General features: G+C 37.8%; 1 protein-coding gene across 18 annotated transcripts in view; it reads right to left on the bottom strand.

Moving 5' to 3' along the window:
• The window catches only part of ULK4 (unc-51 like kinase 4), a 735,705-nt gene that overhangs the window by 293,403 nt on the left and 425,195 nt on the right, over nucleotides 1–17,107 (bottom strand). For all 18 annotated transcript variants that reach the window (XR_012129586.1, XR_012129585.1, XR_012129584.1 and 15 more), the window contains one exon: nucleotides 13,243–13,348. Coding sequence is in view for 14 of the 18 variants with exons in the window: in XM_073232503.1 (XP_073088604.1) it covers nucleotides 13,243–13,348 (106 nt within the window). In the remaining 4 variants the exon portion in view is untranslated. The remainder of the gene's footprint in view (nucleotides 1–13,242; nucleotides 13,349–17,107) is intronic.

Below are 17,107 nucleotides of genomic sequence, written 5' to 3'. Positions count from 1 at the left end.
TTTAGATCAAACCCTTAGGGCAAAATTTCCACTTTTCTTCATACTACTGTAAAGGCAGCAGCCTCTTCCTTTACCTATTAATTTATATGTAATTTTGGCTTATGTCTTGAGTTCAGTCATAGCTTAACAACAGTTTTACAAATATGTTAACTTCTAAGATTTAAGAGTAGCTTTGAGAGAGTTTATTTGAGCTAGGTGCTGTACAACGGGGCTGACAAACCATGGCATGGGCTGGTTGCCTAATTTGTACATACAATTTTCCTGAAATGAGGTCATGCCCACTATTTATGGATTTTCTATGGTGGCTTTCCTGTTATATCAGCAGTATTGAGCAGCAGTTACAAAGACCACAGGTCCTACAAGCATAAAATATTTACTATTTGCCCTTTACAGGAAAAGTTTGCCAACCCCTACTGTATAACATTATTTTGAATGTTATTCATAAAAGAACTTAAGATAGCTACAAGTACACTTTAAAAGCCCAAACAACTCTTTCAGAGACTTTCTGGCCTCTTGAGTAAACATTAATATAATCAGTTTTAGAATATACCTAGGAAGAAATGAATATTTTGATTTTTGACACATCATAAACCAATAGAGACAAACATAATTTCTTTTAATGCTCCTTTCAAGGTGCTACAGATTTTTGGCTGCTGCAGTGTGTCATGTAAATCCATTATTCTGACAGTTCTGCTGCTAAAACTGAAGCTGGAATTAATATCCATTATCAAAAGGTCATTGCACAGGGATGAGCCAGCAGCCAGTTTTAAAATGTTAATAACTCTAATGTCTTCAAATATAAACAAAAGGTCTTACTTTTTTATAATTCTTTTCATGAACAATTCATTTAAAAAGGAAAATGTCTAAGCAAAAACCTTGAATTACAATGTAGTTGCATGCTGGTGATACATCAATAACTCTGCTTATCAGAGTTTGTGTATTTTGTGGCATGCCCATCAGGCATCAGACACTGTCTGAGGTCTTTACATATATTACCTACCATACTTCATTGAGTCTAAGCTGCCACTTGATCAAAAGGAACAGCTTATTTTATGTACCATTAAAAAAGAAAAAACGCTGTCTGTTATGTTATGCCTCATGCTTTATAACTTAGAACTTCATCTTACACTCAGTGCAAGTGCTCTCTGAGACTTACTTTGATATGGACGTACTGCCTTTATACATGCATAAAAAGGCAAATGCAAGTAAAAGTAATTGATTTGGTTTTTTTTAAGGTTCTTTCCATTGGAAGCTGACTCTTCTCATTTCAACTGAGAATAATCATGTCCACATGGTTCCACCTGCTTTGTTCCATGAGAGCACCACAATGGAAGGGCACTGCTGAAGCACTCTCCTAAGTCTCTGGGTTTACTTCCAGGGCACTCACGCCCATTCAGCATGGTTCAACATGCAGACGCCAACAGTAATAACTACATTAGGACTACCAGCTGGATAGCAGTACTGATGTACTGATTATCAGAAATATTAAAATATACAAGGAAATAATGGTGCCTTAGAATTCATTCTACTGTTAGTGTGTGGTCTGAGGATGAAACTCAGTTTGACAATGGCCTAATACATGCTCTAATGAAGTCACTTAAAGGCAGGAACAATTGTTTCTTCTTCATCTACATTATAGTTCACTTATATTGGGGTGATTTTTAAAGCATCGATGCTGAAAATAACTGTTTAGAATAGGGAATTCAAGTCTGTGTGAAATGCAATGAGTAGGTAAACCAATGACTGAAGCAGAATCGATCCAAAAGAATTAACAAGAAGACTTCATTCAAACCCACCACACACATGCAGGGCCATCCAGTGGCAGCTCTTCACACAGCCTTCACATGGCCATGCTGCACTGAATCTTAATGACTCTGGGTTTATAAACATCTTATTTTTTTTGTAAAAATAAGCAGACAGCTGGCAGGCTGTAGTTTACTGAATCTTAGCTCAACAGTCTGTACCACTTACTTCCTCTCCTCCAACTGGCATCATCCTCAGATCACTAAATCACTCCCCCTTATTCCCTGGGCTCAATATTATCCTAACACTACTCTTGCCATAATTATTTTTGTGATATCCAGTTCACTCCATAAAATCTGGAATGAGAATAGAAGCTTATATGGTTAAGGATGGGGACAGACTATAAGAAAACAAATCATGAATGTACAATTGTCCATATGTAAATGAAGCGCCAGCACTAGAGCTTCATTAGCTTCACAGTAAATCCACGCTTCTCCTGATGCTCTGGCTCCAGCAGTTCACAGAACACAAATTTCAGTAGCCACTGAGGTCACCTTATAGACAATTCTTCCATGCCTGACCTCTCAATTCCCTAAGAACCTGTTTTATAGAATTTTGCCTTTCACCCCACCTAAGCCACATGATTCCATATGTTCGTGTAACTGCAACATCTGTGATACCAATTTCAAGCGTCTGACTTCTCATCCCTCTCTCAGCTAGCAACAGAACTACTAAGAATCTTATAGGCATTATTTCATAGTATCCCAATTCTCAGCCCAAGTTAGAATGCTTTCAAGAGATTCAAGGGTAGGCTTACAGGAAACTGACTGACGTCACCAGTGGTGCAGTGGTGACACACATTGTTCCTGATGTCACCTGCCCTCACAAGAACAATTAACAACTATTCAAGAATAGCAGAATCCTAAAACATAGGGGTGAGGCTGAAGCATTCCCCTGTACCATAAAGACAAAGCCGCATTGCATTAGAAAGGTAAGAGAAGCTGCTACGCGCTGACTGCACTGCCCCTCCCCCAGGCCAGGACACCACCACGCAGAGAGGCTGCCCCTGAGTCTCCTGTTCCTCTAGCGGGCAGAAAGAACCCGTGGGAAACTGCCAGCGCCCTCCTCCAGCACTGTAGGTTACTCTGTAGGGGCCACCACTCTGACCTTTGCAGCATGGGGATGGTAGGGCAGTCTGTCGGGCTCAAACACTGCGACAGAGAAGCGGGGAGGGGCTCATGACAACCAGCACACAGGCCTTGGCTGACTGACACCTGCGGTGCCCACACAGTGATCCCGACAGCTGTTCTGCTCATCTGCATAACCAAGCTGGAGGTGCATTCTGACCAGGAAATGGGGCAGGGTGCATATCTACCTGATCTGTATGAAAAGAGTAATTTTTCTGGCCCTAGAGTCCAGTTTGCCCATGCCCAGGCAAGAAGCTGAATCCTAGCCCTACCAGTGTGGAGAGTGTTTTCCAGACACATCTGACCAGAAGGGCTGGTAGTAAGTTGAAGCAGTGCTGCCCAGCAGTGCTTGAGCCAAGAGGCAGGTGGGCAGGCAGAGCTGATCAACCCCAGCATGCCCGTGCTGGATGTGCAGTGCTCCCATACTATGCACAGGCAGGGGTATCCCTTCACAGCCAAGGCTGAGGGTGGATACCAGCCCCTCCAAGCAGATGGCCTGTCTAGGCCTGTCCAGCCTGGAGTGCATCCTCCCACTCTCACCCAGACAGCAACACAACCTCACCCACTGTGGAGAGCATCGTGCAGTCCACCTGACCAAAAAGGCTGGCAGCAAATCCTGGAAGCTCTGCAATCCAGCAGCACTTGAACCAAGACTTGGACAGGCAGGGTCAACAGTTTGCACAGCAAAGCCAGTGGCTCTGTTTGGTAAGGGAACTTGGGGTACAGGTTGGCTTGACTTAAGACAGCAAAAACCTTTATCAGCTTTGGAGATGCTTCTCCCGCTGTGTGTGCCCAGACAGGAAATCTAATTCATAGCTTCACCCTTTGCAGAACACAGCCTTCAGCCTGACTAAAGATCCTAACTGGAGCACACAGGAATCTGCATAGCTCATTCAAAATCCCTAAGTTTTTGAATTCTAACCCCATATACAAAAGTAAACTCGAAATGGATCAAAGACCTGAATATAAGTCATGAAACCATAAAACTCTTAGAAGAAAACATAGGCAAAAATCTCTTGAATATATAAACATGAGCCAGTTTTTCCTGAATGCATCTCCTCAGGCAAGGGAAACAAAATAAAAAATGAACAAATGAGACTACATCATGCTAAAAAGCTTCTGTACAGCAAAGGACCATCAGCAGAACAAAATGGCAACCTACAGTATGGGAGAATATATTTGTAAATGACATATCCCACAAGGGGTTAACATCCACAATACATAAAGAACTCATTCACCTCAACATCCAAAAAAGCAAATAACCCTATTAAAAAATGGGCAGAGGATATGAGCAGACACTTTTCCAAAGAAGAAATTCAGATGGCCAACAGGCACATGAAAAGATGTTCCACATCACTAATTATCAAGGAAATGCAAATTAAAACCACAATGAGATATCTCTGCACCCCAGTTAGGATGGCCAACATCCAAAAGACTACAAACAACAAATGCTGGTGAGGATGTGGAGTAAGGGGAACCCTCCTACACTACTGGTGGGATTGTAATCTAGTTCAACCACTGTGGAAAGCAATATGGAGGTTCCTTAAAAAACTAAAAACAGAAATACCATTTGACCCAGGAACTCCACTCCTAGGAATTTATCCAAAGAAAACCAAGATCCTTGATTCAGAAAGATATATGCACCCCTATATTTATCACAGCACTATTTACAATAGCCAAGAAATGGAAGCAATCTAAGTGTCCATCAGTAGATGAATGGATAAAGAAGATGTGGTACATATACACAATGGAATACTATTCAGCCATAAGAAAGAAACAAATCCTCTCATTTGCAACAACATGGATGGCACTAGAGGGTATCATGCTCAGTGAATAAGTCAGGCAGTAAAAGACAAATACCAAATGATTTCCCTAATTTGTGGAGTATAAAAACGAAGCAAAACCGAAGGAACAAAATAGGAGCAGGCTCACAGACTCCAAGGGACTAGCAGTTACCAAAGGGGAGGGGTGGGAAGGGAGGGAGAAGGGGATTGATGGGTATCACGATTGGTGCACATGGTGTGTGTGGGGTCACGGGAAGACAATGTAGCTCAGAGAAGGCAAACAGGGACTCTGTGGCATCTTACTACACTGATGGGCAGTGACTGCAATGAGGTATGGGGGTCGGTACTCAATAATAAGGGTGAATGTAATGACCACATTGTTTTTATTGTGAAACCTTCCTAGGAGTGTATATCAATGATATCTTAATAAAAAGAAAAGAACTATCATATGATTTAGCAATTCCAACTTTTGAGAACATATCCAAAGGTAACGAAAACACTAACTCAAAAAGATACCTGCAGCCTCATATTCATAGCAGCATCTACAATAGCCAAGATACAGAAACAACCTAAGGTTCCGTCAATGGATAAATAAAGAAGTTGTCACACACACACACACACACACACACACACACACACACACACACACACACACATACATTACTCAGCCATAGGAAATGAGGAGCACCCCACCATTTGCACCAACACGAATGGCCCCTGAACGCATTATGCTATGTGAAATCAGTCAGGCAGAGAGAATGACAAATACCATATGATCTCACCTTCAAGTGAAATCTAAAATGACTAAAATAAAAAATAAAATCACCAAACTCATAGAAAAAGAAACCAGACTTGTGGTTACCAGAAATGGAGGGTGGAGGGAGGGAGAATTGGTGGAAGATGATCCACAGGTACATGCTTCCAGTTCTAAGAGAAGTACTTACTAAGGATGTAAGGTACAACATGAGGACTATAGTTAACACTTTCATGTTAGTATAAAAGTTGTTAATAGTGTAGAGAGTTCTCAGTACAAGGAAAACAATTTTTTCCTTTTATTCTTTCTTTTTATTGTACCTATATGAGACGGATGTTAGCTGAACCTATTGTAGTAATCATTTCACAATACATGTAAATCAAGCCACCCTGCTGTATGCCTTAAACATATATTGATATCTGTCCATTATTTCTCAATAAAACTGGAAAAAAAAGATTTACAGAAAACTAACAAAGCTTTTGCTACATTTGTATTGTGAGAAACATCACCAGTTTGGATTAAAAAGGACAGGGACAATTCTTTTCATAATGAAAAGAAGTTGTAGGGTCCCAAACTTCTACAGACAGGAAGCAAGCTTAGAAATCTACTCAGCTACAAATATGAGCCGTCCTAACGGAAAAGGAACAATTATTCAGATGTTACAGGCACGAGCTACAGAGCAGCATTCCCAGGGAGAACTATACTCAGTGCCTGGAATATTTTCCTTGTGGTACAAGGAGAACTAAGGAAACGTGCCCATCAAGATTTTAGCATCACCAGAGATCAGTGACTGCTATGTACCCTGTATTTTTTCCTTTTTAAATGAGACTATCTATGAGGGCCCTTCTGTTTGTGTCTCCTCATCACAGTCTAGGAATGTGGTGGAACAGATAACTTGTGTCCTTAGTTTACAGGTTTCCAAGTTTGAGAGGACCAAAATTCAAGGAGCTGCACCTGATGAAATATGCCCAAGCAGTTTCATGTGTACCTAGACTTAATTAAAATAACAGGATCCTTATTATAAAGCCTGAACCTAATTCTATAAAAGATGACATTTGAGGGGAATATTGGAACAAGTATCCAAAGATAGACCCCTGGGTTATATTCTTTTATTCAATGAACCATACCTTCTTATATCCATACCCTTGGTAGGATATTTTAATCACCATTCCAATCTCTTTGGTACAAGTCTATTCATATCTTGTTTCTTCTTTAGTCACTGTTAACAATTTGTCTACTTGGACATTCCATCTAGTCATCTAAGTCATTAGCATGCAGTTGCTCACAGTGTTGCCTTACCATCCTCTTTACTCCCACGAGGTTAGTAGTGATGACCTATCTGCCAATTAGCGCAGTTTTTTTTCCTGCTAGTTCAAATAGGCTATTGAGTACCGTCAGAGAATTTTTCATACATTTGCTGTATTTTCCATTTGGGCCTCTTGGCAGGGCAGGTTCACTGGGTCTTTGATCCACCACTGTGGAAGCGTGCCTCATGTTTTCTTGTAAGGAATTTCAAGGAGTTAAAAAAGATATTTTTATGTTAAAGCGTATATTTTTCCTGTGTACTTTATTTCATTCTGCAGATTGAGTTTGAGTTTGCATCTGGTACCACTTCTCTTTAGCCTTAAAAATCTTAGTTTACCATTTATTGTTAGGCAGGTCTGCTGGAGAGAATTCTCATATTTCATTTATCTGAAATGTCATTATTTCATCCTCATTTTTAAAGGATATTTTCAATGAATATAAAATCTTTGTTCCAGTTCTTCTTCTTTCAGCACTTTACATGTTTTTCTGCTCTCCTGGTCTCCACTGTTTCTGAGAAGAGGTCAATTACCATTTGCATTGTTCACCTCTGTATATAATGTGTCACTTTCCTCTAAATACTTTCAAGACTTTATTTTCAACTTTCAGAAGTCTGGCTACTATGTGCTTAGGCATCTTTCTTTGTTTTTTAATCTTGCTAGAGATTTTTCTCACATTACTGTGTCTGTAGACAAGTATTTTTCATCTAATTTGGGAATATTATGGCCATTGTAAGTTCTTTTTAGGCCCCATTCTCTTCCTCCTGTTTCTGGAATTCCAATTACACATATATTGAATGCTGAATGATTGTACCACAGGCCACTGAGGCCCTTCTCATTTTGAAAATCTTTTTGTCTCTCTGTTCTTCAAGTGGGAAAATTCTATTGATCTTCCAAGTTTAGTGACTCTTTCTTCTGCAATTTTTAATAAGCCCAGTCAGGGAATTTTTCATTTCAGATACTATATTTTTCGGTTCTAGACTTCTACTTAGTTCTATTTTATAGATTCCACTTCTCTGACAGGGTTTCCTTACCTCTTCACATATTATGTCCATCTTTTCTTTTTCACCTTGGATATAATTATAATAGTTATTTTAAAAGCCTAGCCTGTTAATTCCAACATCTGGTTAAACTTGGATTATATTTCAATTGATATTATTGTTAATCACATCTTCCAGCTTCTTTATCATGTCTACTAAAGCTTTGTTGTATGCTGGTCATTGCTAATTATATGTTGTAGAGAATCTGGATTATATTGTCTTCTTTTAAGTGATACTGACTTTTATTCTGAAGGCTGTAAAATTCCTTGTGAATTTTTTGGCCCTGAAGGGCTTAGACATATTCTTTTTCAGGACAGGTCTAAATTGACTTAATCCTTAGTCCTACAGCTTAGCGCTTACTTCAGGGCAAAGTATAAACTCTAAGGCAGGTCTAGAATGGTCCTTAATTTTAGGCTGATGTAACCTTACACAGGTACAGAGCAAAACATCTCCACTAGGTAGGCTGGAATTCCTACATCTTCCATCACTGCATGGTTTCTGCAGGCTCAATTCATCTCCGAGCCGTACAGCATCTGCTCTGTCCTCTGCTAAGCCTAACAGAATCTTGCTCTGTTCATGTGCAGGCCAGACAAAGCCAAGGATCTGTAGGAAACCCCACACAACCTTCTGGGCCTAATCCCTCTTTGCAACTCCTCTCTTATACCTTGCCCTATGACCAGTCATTCAGCAGTTCACATCCCTGAACACTGAACACTTCCTCCCCAAATCAGCGAGACCTCTGTATTCTGCTTAGACTCTGCTTCCCTCCCAAGGTAAAATGTCCCTAGAGTGATAGAATGCTCATTCATGTGTTTTCCTTCTCCCAAGGATCAAAGCTCTATTCTGCCTATTTTCCAATGAATTGAAAACAGTTGCTTCACATTTGAGTTTCACTGACATTTATGATGGGAAAGATGGGACAGTATGTTAGTATCAGTCATTGTCATAGGAGAAAACCAATATGCACCTTTTCAAATACATATAATAAATCATAAAAAATGACCACATATCAGGCACAAGAAAACCTTAACAAATTCTAAAAAGTAGAAATATGACTGCCAACATTTGCTGATTATAGTTCAATAAAACCAGAAATAACAAAATACACCCTCACTGTTAAACAATTCTTGGTTCAATGAAGGAACTTAAACCAGAACTGAAATATGTAGAAAGCAAAACTGATGGAAGCATTATAGATCAGAATCCTGAGTAAGGAATAGGTAAGGCAATAATTGAAGAAAATTCATAGTTTTAAATATACTGTTGTTTAAAAAAAAGAAGAAAAGAGATAAAAGTTATGCATCTTACTTAAACACCTAGAAAAAGTGACCAAAAAAGAAAAAAAACCTAAACAAAACCACAAGAAATTAATGAATAGATAAAAGAAGAACTTGATTTTTTTTTAAGTAGGACTAAATAAGTAAATGCTCAAAACTGGTCCAAGGAATTACACACATGCACATAAACACACACAAGTAAAACCATTACCTTAACTATCCAATAAAAACATGAAAGTGAAAATACGTAAGATATATGGTAGTGGAGGGATAACTTCTGAAATCTAGGGAAAACAAAGAATTATGAAAACCTATTTTGTCCAACTGTATGACAGTGGATTTGAAAGTAGGTATAAAAACTTCCTAGAAAAATATAATTTATGAAAACTGACTCTATTAGAGATGAAAAAATGTTAAAAGACTTATTGTCGTAGAAATGGAGAATGGTGTCAAAGAGCTACCACTGTCACCATCCCTACTAGAAACAGCACCAGCCAAATAGCTTCACAAGTGAATTCTACTAAACTTTTAAAGAGTACATCATTTCAGTGATACTGGAAGAACTGTTCCAGAGCCAAAGAAAGAGAAAAACTTACTTAAAAAAAAAAAGAAGTAACATAGCATTAACACCAAAATCCAGCAAAGAATGTACTCCCCCAACCACCAAGGAAAGAAAAGGGAAGGAAGGAGGGACAAAAGAGGAGAGAGAGAGAGAAAGAGAGAGAGAGAGAGAGAGAGAGAGAGAGAGAGAGACTACAGATCAGTCACACTTACAAAGGGCAATGGAAAATCCTGAATAAAATATTAGTGAAGAACTTGAGTGGCATGGTTAAAGAACAATATATCACAATTAAGTATGGTTCCTGACTCAAACACTAGGATGGCTTAATTAGGTGATCTGTAAATCGTAATCCATCCCATGAATAACATTCAAGAAAACCATTTGCTCATTTCCATCAATGCCAAAAAAGTGTCTGACAAATCATGATTTATTTTTTATCACAAAAGGTAAAATTAAAATAGACCAGTGCTTCTTCAAATAGAAAAAAATATCTGAGGCAATACTACCATATCCTCTATCATATTCTCTTTGAATCTTGTAATTGGAGAAGAGGGAAAAAACAGAATTACAAAACCTGGAAAGAAAGACTATCATATTTGCAATGGTTATTATGTAACAGGAAAACTAAGGAGAATTACTTAGTAGCCACTATTACAGAAAACAATAATATGATACAAACTTCTTAAACAGAAATAAAAAACTTTCAAGCCCATACTACAGGATAAAAAATTGGAAGATATATTGACAGAAAATTCTATTTCTAATAGCAAGCAAAAAAGATGAAATACCTGGGAAGAGAGAAACTGAACAAAAAATGTGTAAGGCCTATATATAGAAAACTATAAACAGACACAATAGTATCTTGAACAAAGGAGAAGGCATAACATGCTCTTAGATCCAGATAAGCAATCTCACATGCACTAGTGGTGTCATAAATTGGCATATTGTTTAGAGCAGCTTGTCAATATCTGTAAAATTACAATTGCATATAAACCCCTTGATCCAGCAATTCTAACCCCAGGAATTTACCCTATATATAGCCCTGCTCCCATGTGAAAGTATGTGAAACAAATAAGATTATTTATTGAAGAACTGTAATTGCAGAAGTCTGGAGAGAACCCATACCTGCCAGAGCACTGCTAAATGACACTACCCCCATGAAACAGGACAGGACACTGCTGTATGGAAGGATAAAGATCTCTGTTATGTGCAAAAACTCCTCAAATGTTAACATTTATTACTGTTGGGAATAGGAAACACTTTTTTTAGGGAAGGAAAAAAATATTACCAACATTTAGGTGTAATGGCCACACCAGAAAAAGAACTCTCAATTCTTGAGAAAAAAATCAAAACAGAGACTTGATAACTGTTCAGTGACTGATCTTGTCCAAGTCTTACTTTCATGACAATTCAAATAGAAAGCTTTCATTTTATTAACATACACATGATTTTTAAAATGTTAACAATATTCCCAACTTGAACTACAATTCAATGTAATCCCAATCAAAGTCTCAGGAAGTTATTTTGGATATATTGAAAGTTTATATGGAGAGGAAAAGATCCAGAATACCCAACACAATACTGAAGAACAAGGCTGGAAGATTGATGATGTCCAACTTCAAGACTTACTATAAGGCTACAGTAATCAAGACAGTGCAGCACTGGTGAAATAATATAAGCAAATAGATCAATGGAACAGAACAGAGAGCCTAGAAACAATCTCACATAGTCAAATGATCTTTGACAAAGGAACAAAGGCAATACGATGGAGCAGAGATAGTCTCTTCAACAAATGGTGCTTGAACTGGACATCAACATCAAAAAAAAAAAGAAAGAAAGAAAAGAATTACATCACAGACCTTATATGCTTTACGAACTCAAAATGGATCATAGACCTAATTGTTAAGTGCAAAACTATAAAACTTCTAGAAGATAACACAGGAAAAAAAATAAATAACCTTGGGCATGGTGATGCCTTTTTAGATACAACACCAAAGACACAATCCATGAAAGAAACACTTGATAAAGTGAATTTAATTAACACTGAAAACTTCTATTCTGCAAAAGACAGTATCAAAAGAACTAGAAGACAAGTCACAGATTGGGAGAAAATATTTGCAAACACATCTGATAAGGGGTTGTTAACCAAAATACACAAAGAACCCTAAAAAGTCAACAGTAAGAAGACAACACAACTTAAAAATGGGCTAAAGACCTTAACAGACACCTCATCAGAAAAGATATACAAATGGCAAATAAGCATATGAAAAGATGCTCCACATCATATGCCATCATGGAAATGCAAACTAAAACTGAGACACCACTATATGCCTACTAGAAAGTCCAAATTCCAAAACACTGACACCAAATGCTGGCAAAGATGTTGAACAACAGGAATTCTCAAACACTTCTGTTGGAAATGCAAAGTGGTACAGCCACTATAGAAAACAGTTTGGCAGTTTCTTACGAAACTAAATAATTAGTATATGATTAGCAATCTTGCTGTATGGTATTTACCCAAGGGAGTGCAAAACTTATGTCCACACAAAAACCTGCATCTGGATGTTTACAGCAGCTTTATTCATAATGACTGAAACCAAAATCAAGCTGTTCTTCATTAGGGGAATGGAATAAACTGTGCATCCAGACAATGCAGTAGTATTCAACACTAGAAAGAAATAAGCTATCAAGACATGAAAACACACGGAGGATCCTGAAATGCATATTACTTAGTGAAAGGCTAATCTTGAAAGGCTACATACTGTATGATTCTAAATATATGACAGTCTGGAAACAGCAAAACTATGGAAATATTAAAAAGTTGCAGCAGCAGAGGGTAGGGAGATGAATAAGCACAGCACATAGTGAAAATACTCTGTGCAGTATTATAATAATAGATATGCATGTCATTATACATTTGTCCAAACACATAAAATATACAACATCAAGAGCAAACCCTGAAGCAAACTATGGGCTTTGGGTGATTATGCTGTGTCAATGTAAGTTTATCTTTGGTTAAAAAAAAAAAAGATGTTCCACTGCGGTGAGTGATGTTGGTAACAGGGCAGGCTGGGCATGTGTGGGAGTAAGGGTCATATGGGAAATCTCTGTACCTCCCTTTCAATTTGGTTTAAACCTAAAAGTGTTAGACTTATACAACTGAAGTCTAAACAAAAGTTTTTAATTTTAATATTACAGATATGAATAACATATAACACATAAAGCCACCCTCGACTCATCCAATCTCTTATTTCCAAGGTTCTTTCTGACCATGGTGTTTATTCTGTATGGCAGCAATAAGCCTACAATCAGGCAGTAACCTTGGTTTACACTTCTATTTCTTCATTTATGATATTTAAAAAGTGCCTACTGACTTTGTGCCATGAAGGAAAATGAATTAACTTATAGAAACTGTCACGATCTAACCACACTTTCCATTTTTGCTGATAATATTATTACTACTTATAGGTCCTAACATTTGTTTTCACTGGCCAACTTTAAATATTACTTCCTGACTCCCCACTATGTAAGATGAGCAAACTTACAAAAAAGTAAAATTCAACATAATTAAAGACAAATACTAAGAGCACTTACCTTGTTCATAAAGTAACTTCATATTCGAATCTTTGCAGGCAACCAGATTGTTAAGCAATGCAATCACACTTTGCATGGTGTTACCCAGAATGTTCTCCTGATGTTCCTGCAATAGGTCACAATTTTATCTTAACTTTACAGAAATACAATTACATCACAATAAAGACAAGTAAACAAATGACCTCCATCCTTTCCTCCTTTGAACTAGGTTAAATAATTATCTCTTTGCACTTTACCGTGTTAAGGCACTCACCATTAGTGAATTAAGTGAGCTGGGAGGCAGTGTAAGTTATGCTTAGCACCAGCTCTGCTGCATGCAGTCCCCCCTCCCTGCGAAAGAACCACAGAGCCTTCTGTGGCTTAGACAGGTGACTAAGGATCAGAATGACCTGAAGTCAAATATGTAGGACTTAGGAGACCACACCTAAAAGTGATTCTGAGATCACAAAAGAAAACTCCTTAAAGAAATACTTCTGCAGTTTCAAGAATAAGCTGGCACTGGTATTTTCCTACTTCAGTCTCATACCTTGATGGCTTTCTTGGGTATGACTCATTGTACCATTACCTCGGTGTGATCAACTATACTTGGGACCTAAAAGTGTGAGTTTTGCCTTCCCCATCACTTAACATCATACAGCAAGGAGCAACACTGGTCCTGAGAATGAGGAAAATGGTAATTCTTCTATCATAATTTCTCATTTTAAAAACAAAATAGGAGTGTCTTTGTAATGTTTAAGGCTTTCAAAATTAACTTTAGCTTTGTTTCTTTTTTCATGCCTCTAAATTTTTTTTAAATTACACAACTAATAAAGATTATAATTGAAACTATAAAATTTCAAATAACATAAGATCTTTAAGCTCCAGAACTAGGGTGAGGCAAGGTGGATGCATAGGATATACAAAAGTGGGCACTCATTGTCACATACATGCAAATGCAAGCACTCAACTTAGCGGAGTGCTTCCAGGCATACAGCTTGTCTCACTCCAGCCTTGACCTGGCCCCATGACCACTCTGTTAACACCTAATCCCATCCTAAAAACAGGGGTATCAATTTAGTAGGCTCCATCCAGACCTTTTCCTATGCATTAATTCATTCCCTCTCTCTCTCTCTCACACACACATGCAGAAATACGTTTTACTTTGTTTTTCAAACATATATTATATACTTTTTAATTCACTGAACAAAAAATTAATGATATCTGTTATGTACCAGACATTGTTCTAGGCACTTGAAGTATATCATTAACAAAACAAGGTTTCCTGTCTTCATGGAACAGACAACACAGGCATAATAATAAGTAAACTGCATAATGTTAGCAGATGATAAAAGCTATGGCAAAAAAGAGAAGAGTACATCAGGAAAGAAGAATGGAGAATTCAGCAGTGGGACTGTACATAATTTTAAATTGTGTGGTCAGACTGGGGCTGCTAAAGCATCTTAGAACTATATGGATTAATTTTTAATAAAATTTTCTTTTGTGATAAATTTGTATTTACAGAAGACTTACAAAGATAGTATAGAGAGTTTCCATACATTCACCCAGTTTTCCCTAATATTAACATCATGCCTAACCAGGGCACATTTATCAAAATGAATGAATGAATACTAGTGTAATACTAATAATTAAATTACAGACTATTCAAATTTTACCTTTTTCACTAATGTACTTTTCTGCTCCAGGATCCAATTCAAGATCCCATGTTGCATTTACAATTAATTCATTTTTGCAACAAATATTTACTAAGTGCCAACTGCTCTAAGTACTTGGTTTATATCAATGAACAAAACAGAATCCCCTTGTGGAGTTTACCTTGTAGCAGCAGCAGGAGAAGATAATAACAGAGTAAATAATTATGGGAAATGTTAAAAGATGATACACATTACAGGAGAAAACAGAACAGGACAAAGTGGTTTGGGAGTGCTGCAGGGAAGGCTGCAATTTTAAATAAGCAATGCATACCTCCTTGAGTGGGCACATTTGAGCAGATTTGCATTTATTCTTTTAATATACTATTAAGTTCTATTACTAATTTGTTTTAGGATAGTTTCATTAATGTTCTTAAATGTTATTGACCTATGGTGACACCCTCATTTGATATTAGTAGCAAGTTTGTGGTAGCCTTGTCTATCCACTTTATCCATGGATATTTATTGTGCATCTAATCTGTTTCTGGGAGATTTGGTATAAAATAACACAAATAAAAGCAGCTGGGCTTGGTGTATTTTTTCCTGGTAGATAGTCAAATATTTTTTGAAAAACATCTTCTATTCAAGAATCTTGACCCAATTTTATTTCCATTTCCCTAGAAAGTCATCTACAATACCAGTTTTTCAAACATGGTATAATAAAAGCATGCATGGCATTCTCATATCTTCACATATCTTCTCTGAACCAAATTACCTGCATCACCTTTTACATTGCTCTTCCCTCTTTCTTATTGATCCAACTCCCCAAAGCTTTGTCCACTTCATTGGTCTTTTCAAAGAATCAGCTTCCACTTTAATGATCAATCTCCATTTCTGGCTTTGAGTTAGTCATTACAAATGTACAGAAATTTTCTACCTCTCTCCTAGGTGTGCAGTGGGACCACATCTCCCTGCCCACTAATAATTAGAGATGACCATGAGACTTGCTCCAGCCAGTTAAACTCATCTGGGCAGAAGTTGTAAGGGCCAGTGAGAGCTTCAGGGAATCCTCTCTTTCCCTCTGCCCCTGTGGCCGGTGATGGTCCATATGGTAGAGGCTCCAACAGCCCAGGTCTCAAAGTGAAGTCATGCATCAACTGTCCAGGAATTCCTTGATGCTCACATGTTTTCAAAGCTTACAAAGATACCAACACTACATCTGGCTTGGAAACTGCTTTGTCAACAGATGTGCATGTCTCATGGATGAAAGCCACTGGATTTCACAAGTCTTACCATCTATGTCTTTGTTGACTACAAGACAAGGGGTTGCCTTCCCAGTACTAATGCCTGAAAATTTCTAACTTTCTTTACAAACACATGCTTAAGAGTGGATTTTAATGTTTGAAAGTTCAGAATGTTCAGTGACATCAGCTTTAAAAGATTAATGTGTAAATGATGGTCTGCCACCAATTTCATCCAATTATCCTTACAGTTGGTTGGAAGGTGAAGGTGGATGACTAGTGAGCACCAAGATGACACGACATGTTAGCCATGATAAAGAAACTGATAATTCATAGGAAACTTATTCTTGTGAAGAAAAGAGACACTAATAAATCTTTTTTGGGAGGGTCTCACTCAATAAAATAACACATACCACTCCTTACTCAAAGACCTGTTTGTCAGTAAATACAGGTCAGTCTTATTGGAGATAAAATTCCACTGTTCTCTCAATTTATACAGTTTTATGATTACACCTACTCTATGTTGCTGTTGGTTCATTGTGAAGTCAATACTTCAGTTTCTCCTTATGCTCACAGAGTGAGCAGAACATGCTGACACAAGGCTTTCCTTTAGTAAAAAAGCCACCTTTCCAAACTTCCATCACCTCTGAACCCTAAGAACACAGGATTGCACCCTGGTTCTGGGACTCCTAGCTTCAGGTTTCCAGAGTCACCACAAAATGAATGAAGGCCTGTGCCAGCCCCACCACTCAGTCTGCAAAGGGGCATACAGCCAATTATCAAAAGCCTCTGCTAACCTAAATCCCAGGAGTACTCAGGACAAAATATTTGATGCAGAGAATAAAAAAGAGACCCATTGTCCTATAATCAGACTGGGAGAAATGATTCCTTTTCTATTCTAGCCATGCTGTCTTTTAGTTTCTTTGCTGTTGATTTTCAGACCATTCACAGACTGTGAACTCTGTTCAATATAAAATGGATGCTCTATAATAATTG

This window comes from Manis javanica, chromosome 3, assembly GCF_040802235.1.
Source record: "Manis javanica isolate MJ-LG chromosome 3, MJ_LKY, whole genome shotgun sequence".
NCBI classification, from domain to species: domain Eukaryota; kingdom Metazoa; phylum Chordata; class Mammalia; order Pholidota; family Manidae; genus Manis; species Manis javanica.
This window is presented reverse-complemented; position numbering and strand designations above follow the sequence as displayed.